At 43.3% G+C, this 8,082-nt stretch overlaps 1 protein-coding gene across 1 annotated transcript; it reads right to left on the bottom strand.

Annotated features, from left to right (window-relative positions):
- Positions 1 to 4,531: 4,531 nt before the first annotated feature.
- Positions 4,532 to 6,127, bottom strand: LOC309798109 (interferon-induced protein with tetratricopeptide repeats 2-like). The gene is given in 5 exon segments (XM_082646416.1): positions 4,532 to 4,770; positions 4,772 to 5,472; positions 5,475 to 5,625; positions 5,629 to 5,864; positions 5,867 to 6,127. Coding segments are annotated over 5 exon segments (1,422 nt in total). The 5' UTR covers positions 6,021 to 6,127; the 3' UTR covers positions 4,532 to 4,590.
- Positions 6,128 to 8,082: the final 1,955 nt, after the last annotated feature.

Raw genomic sequence — 8,082 nt, 5'->3', positions numbered from 1 at the left:
AAACAAGTGGGACCAGATTTTCATCCCCACACCCTACTCAGAAAATAGAATATAGAATTTCTCCAACATGTCTCTTGAGTGCAAAAGTAATGATGGTACTTAAAATGTTAGTAATAAAAAGGGCACAACACAGTGCCAACAAACTTAGAGGTTAAAAATAGAAGGTGATGAAAGGAAAGCTTGCTTTCTTTATATACATTTATAACAAGAGTACTCATTCTTTTTTTAAATAGCCATATTGAAATATAATCCACATACCGTACAATTCACCCATTTAAACTATACAATTCAATAGTTTCAGCATTTCACAGAGCTGTGCAACCATCACCACAGTCAATTTTGAATATTCTCATTTCCCCCAAAAAGAAGCCCTACCCCCCTTTGCTGTCACCTCCAGTCCTCCCATCCCTCCCAGGCCTAGGCAACCACTAATGTACTTTCTGTCTCTTATAGATTTGCCTACTTTGGACATTTCGTATAAATAGAATCATACAATATGTGACCTTTTGTGACTGGCTTCTTTCATTTAGCATAATATTTTCAAATTTCATCTATGTTGTAGCATGTATCAGTAAGTACTTTATTTTTATTGCTGAATAATACCCCACTGTATGGAGATACTTTATTTAATACATCAGTTCATCAGTTGATGGATCCGCCTGTTGGCTGTTGTGAATACTCCTATAAACATTCATGTACAAATTTATGTGAATGTGCGTTTCCATTTCTCGTGGGTATATACCTAGGAATAAAATGGCTGGGTCATGTGGTAATTCTGTGTTTAACCATTTGAGGAACTGCCAAACTGTTTTTCCAAAGGCACTTTACCATTTTTACAGAAAAGATTTTAGTCAGTTTCCCTCTTTGTGGCCTCCCAAGAAGGCATAGATTACCAGTAATGAGGCAACTCTGCTGTAAATCATAAAGAATTTTTGTTATCAGTCAAATGAAGTTACCTCCTTCCGCAAAAGAGACGATGGGGGAAATGGTGGAGGAAGGGAGGAAACAGGAGTACGTGGTCTCTAGTTGGAGCGCACGTTTTCCACATTGGCCTCCAGGGTTGACGCTGCACATGCTAGGGATCCTATCTGTGAGTATCTTCAGAATTCTCACACTTCCATGCTTCCAGTCGCCCTGGACACACATTGTGCAAGTCAGCTGACATGAAGTGGAAAGAAAGATGAAAGTTGTGTGGAAAAGGGGGCTGGGGGCAGAGGCTGATGAATCTTTTGCTGAGGACTCTGAGGCTGAGGAATAATTAGTATCACTTAGAACCCAGGCAGGATGAGAGAAATTCTCCTCACTCCTTCATGGAGAACGTCTTTGGCAGGGATATCAGTACTCTCCAGGTGACAATCAAATACAGAGAATGACGAGCTGTATTGAAGCAGGTTTGTGGGCAGAGGACATTGTGGGTGCTGGAGCCATGCAAGAGGCAGATGTTATCAGGTAAGTCTGACAGACTTGTTCATCCACACTTAGGAGACACCTGTTGGGGGCTTGTTATTTATTTGGTGAGTCTGAGGGGAGGGAAATGCACCGAGAGATATGGTTAAGCGCCAGGGAATTACAAGTCATTCCATTTAATGTGGCTCCATTTGTTATTTCTGGATAGTGAGATTTCAGGAAACAAGAGCTACATACATAATTGTTTTGATTGTTTTCCAATCATTTCTCTTAGCTTTAAGTCCTCGAATAAATATTAAGTGTAATATGACATACATCTCTTCCCTACCCTTTCTACCTTTTTTCCTTTTGGGCTCCTGTTCCAGCAAGGGTTTTGGTGGCATGACGTGCAAGGACAAGGTCACATACACCTGGGGTACCTTCTTTAGCACTCTGCAGGCGCCGATGGTCCTCTCTCAAGGTCAGCATGCCTGCCGATCTTACCCTCCACTCAGAACACTCCCAGGTTTTCTCCCCAGGCACCAGATCCGATAATAAGTTACTCAGGCCAAGTGAGCTAAATCTTCCCCTGCAATGGACACTTGCCCAATTCAGTGCAATAGAATAAGTTTACCTTTGCGGCTGGTGTGAATTGTATTTTCCACCAGAGGCCTCTTGAGAAAGAAGAGAGACTTCTCGGCTTCCTGTCTCTCTTTGTTCTTTATTTAACAGAAAAAATTCTCCCACGTGTGTTTAGATTGCCTCCAGGATGGGGCCTAAACAGAATTGGAGATACTCCTCGTTTCTTATAATGGACATCAGAAGAGGACAGAGAATGTGGATGGAAGCACAAGATGTTGACAAGATCTAGCAGAGAGTAGGGCAGCAGCCCACCTGCTTCCCTGTGGGGGCAGGGTGTTTATGTACACGTGGTGCGTGGGGGTGGTGTCAGGGTGTAAACTGAAGCCCTGGACTCTTAAAGCTGTAGAGGAAATGGTTGTTCTATTCAGTGGTCATGAAGTTAGACCAGTCTGTGTTATATGGAGCCAGTTCATGCTCAGTGTAACATTGTATGTATCAGTAGTTGAGTCTGGAAGATTTAAGGTACAGCAAAATTTCAGAAAAACCAGAACACGCCTTTATGTTCCATCACACCTAAATTATTTATTAATTAAGTCGATGACTTTTTCAGGCATCCACACTATGTATACTGATGATCTCAAGTGCACACCACGCTATTTTTAAAACAAAAAATATTCACTATACTGTGCATTAAACCTCCAGGTCTTATTTATCTACCAGTTGGAAGTTTACACCCTTAAACTACATTTCTCCTATTCCTCCCCACACCGCAGCCCCTGATAACCACCATTTAAATTTAAATTAATTCCAACAGGCAATCATTTTGCAACCCAGAGGGTGACTGGTGGTCTCATGCTGGGTCCGCTGACTGTTTTGATTCACACCAACCTTGATGTCTGTCCCTGGCCATTCAATATTTACCTAGAAAATCCCAATTGCCCCAGGCATACCATGACTTTTGTGGTTTCCCTCAAGATTTTCAGGGTTAAATGAAGTTTTATATCACCTAATATACAATATTTCTAATGGGGGGAAAAAACCTCCATTATTATTTCCTAAGACCTTTCACTAGGTCCTTAACCACCCAATAATTCCTCTGTCCAGCCACTTTCCTATCATCTTGAACCTGGGCTCATCAAAGCATTTCTGAATAAAGCAAGTCTTCATGTTATCAAGACATTTTCCCAATAGTGGCTAAGAAAATGAAAATTTCTCCGTAAGTTTATAATGTACGATGACAAATCAGCATTGTTCCCTCCTTCTCTTTTGCCTATCTTTCCCCATTCCTACTGGTAAGACATTTTTCCATATAAGTTTTATAGAAAAGTATTATTTTGGTTTCTAGCATATTGTACAGAATCTACTTTTTAATCCTTCACATGGTGTGTTATGATTACAGGGGGGGCAGAAAGGAGGTGAAATCTCCCCACATGCCTCCTGAAACTCTTGTATTGTGGTTGCCGGACCCCATTTCTTTTAGATATGTTCCTTCTAGATTTGACCTGTTCTCTGCTCTCTTTTTCTAAAAACTCTCTTCCCCCTTCAGTTAATGGGACAGTTGAACTCATGTTGTTTGTAGAGACAATCCTAGATGGAGGCTTTTCTGAGGAGGAGGGGGAAAAAGGCAGAAGGGAGAGAGAGAGAGCACCCAGCCCTCTCTAGGCTTTGGTCCCCCAGCCTTTGGATGGACACAACACATTAGTGTCTATGCAGGGTGTCGGGGAGGGGCAATTTCACCTTACCCTTTGGGGTTCCTCTGGCTGATCTAATAATTAAATTGACACAAGACAAATGAACAGGAGAAAATCTAAGTTAATTTCATACATATGGAGGTCTCATAGATACAGCCTAAGAAGTGACCAAAGCAAGCAGCTTTTATACCTTTTAGGCAAAGAAATAATAAATTTGTGAGGAATTGCCAAGGCAAAGAAACTTGGGCTTGGGTACGAATTAGTGGAGAATCTAAGCAGACCTGGTTTACATAGCCTTCTCGGCCCTCAGTTCCCTGTCTCCGGCGACAAGGATGTCTCCCTACCTCCTGCTACAGTGAGGGTACCTTTCACATGGGAGATTTATTTCCTGCTTTCAGAGGACGGTCAGAGTGTTCTTCTTGCGCTGGCTGTTTTCTCAAGCAACAAATTCCGAGTAATCAGTATGCCACTGGCATATTTTGGGACAGCCTGCATTGAACTGTATCACAGGACCAATCTGTACAGGATCTAAAATGACTCCAAGGATGGAAAAACATTGCTTAAAAGGACCACAGTGTTACAGGTGTGAGGTATCTGACTGCTTTATAGAAACATAGAAACAAACCCAAGACATCACCCCACAGAGGGAATGTCACAGTGCCAACTGATCCCAAGAGGTCAATTGGGAAATAGCCCCTTTACTGAGCCCCAGGACCTTCACCCAATCTAGTCCCCCTCCCAGAACTCTGTGAGCCATTCAAGTGTTAACACTTACCCAGCAGAGTTTCTCCTTAACCCTGATCCTGTACTGTGGCCAGGGCCTAAGTCCATGCCAATGCCATACCAGTTGTTAAATATTTTGAATACCAACTTGGTGGAAGGGTTTCAGCTCCCTTCCAGCAGTAGCCCTATGGGTACCACATTCCGATTCTTATTCCTCGCTTAAAGATGCTAAAGGGATGAGGTTTCCAGAGTCCAAAACCCTCTCAGAGTTTTTCTCTGCTGGCTGCATTTCTCCATTCAGTTCCTGAAGAAACGCCAAGAGATGCAAAGCCTTAGGATCTGCTCTGTTTTTTGAGAGGTTGATTTTGGCAAATTTTTGCAGTCTGTTTTACATTTTTTTCTCTCTCCTTTGACTCCTGGTTTATTTTCACACCTGTCATAAAATGGTGGATGGCCTTGTCTTCACACTTCATTTGATACAGCTGAAAGTTGCAATATCGCAGATGGAGCACTTGTTTGGCTACAGGAGGAAGCTCTTTGCTGAATTGTTTTTGAAAGTAATACTCTGCGTCTTCATACCGACATGCTTGTGAAGAGAGACAGGCGATACAGGAGCAGATATGGAAGAAATTTCCATTGCTCTCATCAGCTCTCTTTAAATGATCTAGAGCGTGTCCTATTAGTTCCTGTAACTTCTCTCTTTTCCCACCCATTTTCTGTATTTGAAGGACTTTGGCCCTATAGTAGCACCCAATGTGGCAATGCAGGTAGGTGTTGTTTGGCATGCATTTTAGAGCCTTTCTCAGGAGTTCTATAGCTTGGTCCAGGTCACCTTTTCTTCCATACAGCTTTGCTGCCCCACGAAGCACATCTGTTGCCAATGGAGCTTTCTCCAAAGCTTCTTTGACTGACCTCTCTCCTTCACCTTCTTTATTAATCTTTTGAAGTCTCAGGGCCAAGAGGACTTTGACATACTGGTTGTCAGGATTCAGCTGAATGGCTTGCCTCAAAGGGTCAACGGGATTCTGAGACGGTGGCCAGTTATCCAGACGGTAGCTCGCGATGGCCAGTCCAGAGGAGAATTCTGGGTCTTGGGTTTCTTTTCCAGAGCCTTCTCAAAACACACCTTGGCCCTTTCATTTTGGTTTCCTCCACACCTTAACCGTGTCCACCCTTCCTCACAATGCATCTCAGGACTCTCAATTCTGTAGAGGCTGGAATACTTCTGGCATACTTGTTTCACCTAGTCTACATAAACCTGAGCTTCTGAGAATCTTCCCAGGTGGTAGTAGACCCAGGTGTAGTTTCCCCAGGTGACCAGGCTTCTGATCTCTGCCTGGTCAGCGTGCTCTCGCTGGATGAACTCTTCAGCCTGCCGTAAGCATCCCAGGGCTGCCTCGTGCTGGCCTCTGCAGTGTTTTATGTAGGCCAATATGTTGCACATTGTGGCTTGGAATTCGCTGTTCTGAAACTCAGTCAGGTTACACTGTCTTCAAAATCATCCAAGGAATTTTCTCCCTCTACCAAGTTCCAGGTGAAATGGCATTTTAGTTGCCGTAGGCTGCTGTCCAAGGAGTTCTTTGTGGTCTCACTGTGGTGGGGGTGGGCGGAAACAGAAAGATGAACACTCTGAGACATAGCACAGATTCACCAGACAAGAAATGGGGAGCATGACAAATAGCATTCTCCTCCTAAAGGGTGTCAACCCCAGTCAAAAAAGAATATCCTATTGGGAGACTGGGATTGACACATATACACTATTGATACTATGTATAAAATAGACAACTGATGGGAACATACTGTATAGCACAGGGAACTCTACATAATGCACTGTGGTAACCTAAATGGGAGGGAAGTCCAAAAGGGAGGGGATATCTGTATGTGTCTGGCTGATTCATTTTGTTGTGCAGTAGAGGCTAACACAACATCGTAAAGCAACCATACTCCAATAAAAATTAATTTAAAAAAAATTTTTTTTAAGGAATATCCTTTCCGGGCTTCCCTGGTGGCGCAGTGGTTGAGAGTCCGCCTGCCGATGCAGGGTACACGCGTTCGTGCCCCGGTCCGGGAGGATCCCACATACTGCGGAGCGGCTGGGTCCGTGAGCCATGGCTGCTGAGCCTGCGATTCCGGAGCCTGTGCTCCGCAAAGGGAGAGGCCACAACAGTGAGAGGCCCGCCTACTGGAAAAAAAAAAAAAAGTGATGAAGGAAATGCTCTTTTGCAATGAGTTGAGAAAACAAGAAGTGAGGAGACAGTTCTTCTGAGTAGTTTCGCTGTAAAAGCAGGAACTTGGGTGGCTATAGCTGGAGATGGCTGAGGGGAGATTATGTTTGAAAGTGGGTGATATTAATGAATGTTTATGTGCTGATGAGAGTGCTGCAGTAGGGATGGAAAAACTGTGATACCAAAGAGCTGACAATTGCTGGAGAGAAGTCTTTAAGGAGGTGACATGGGATGTGAACTAGAACAAAATTATGATGCTGAACCGTTTTTTTTTAAAACACTAGGGATAATTCATCCAAACTATGGAAGGGAAGGCAGGCTGAAGGCATAGATTTAGGCAGGTAGAAGATTTGGTAGTGACACGTGAGGGTGGTTCTCTAAGTTTGCTTCTTGGGGAAGGTATACACCAAAATGTTAGCAATACTTTTTATCTTTATTTATTTCTCTGTGTTTCCTTCTCCTCTACCTCTAAGTTTTTGCTTCTGAGCATGCATTTCTGTAAACCAAGAAATGTAGGCATTATGACTCCATGGAGTCAGGACTCGATAGTTTCCACTTGCCCCTTCAGATCCACTCTGCATCCTTCCCCAGCAGACTGTCACCGTCAGCTCCATGGTCTCTGGCTTCCCAGTGGGTTTGGCCAAAGGGAGACACAAGAGCTCAGAGGGAGGGAGTAGTATCCTTGTCGCTTCTGGGGCTTCCACCCTGCAGAACCTTCCTCTGCTGAAGCCCACAGGTGCTGTCAGTTGGCCTTCTGTTTACACTTCTTTTTTCAGGTTCCTATAACTTCTCCTTTCTCTTGGGGCTTGGGGCCCTAGTGTGTTATTAGCCCCAGGGTGTTACATCATCTCTTCTTATCTCTGAACCCAAACCACTTCTTATTCAACTTTCTTTAATTACTCAGCTTGAGTTCAACATCAGTTTCCTGCTAGGAACCTGATTTACACAGAAAAAGAAAGGAAACCTTAAAAACCAGGACTCAGGACCTGAGAACTAAGTGGCAGATGAAATTAACACATTCTTTTTGTGACCTTGTGTAAGTTGTTTAGCCTTTCTGAGCTTAGATTTCTTATATCTTTTGTGAGGATTAAATGAGATACATATAAAGTGCCTGTAACATTGCCTGGCACATGGAAAGCATCTGAAAATGTTATTTGTTAGTACTGTTATCATTATGGGCAACAACAAGCTACATTAATCAAGTGAGGCCATTCACAGGGATCATCTTACTTGATATTCACAACAGCCCCAGAAGGTAGGTGGTCAATAACCCCATTTTCAGAGGAGGAACTGAAAGAGCTAGTTTCTTACACAGTATCACACAGCAAATACATTGCCATTTCAGTCAACCAAATGTGTGTGTGTGTGTGTGTGTGTGTGTGTGTGTGTGTACAGGAAAAGAAACGTCATTGTTGAGCAATGCATTCTTGATTTCTGGGATGATGACAGAAGTCATAGCACCAGAAGCCTCTGCT

This window comes from Mesoplodon mirus, assembly GCF_964341445.2.
Source record: "Mesoplodon mirus genome assembly, contig: HAP1_SCAFFOLD_1667, whole genome shotgun sequence".
Classification (NCBI taxonomy): domain Eukaryota; kingdom Metazoa; phylum Chordata; class Mammalia; order Artiodactyla; family Ziphiidae; genus Mesoplodon; species Mesoplodon mirus.
Note: the sequence above shows the minus strand (reverse complement) of the source record. Positions and strands in the feature narration are given on the sequence as shown.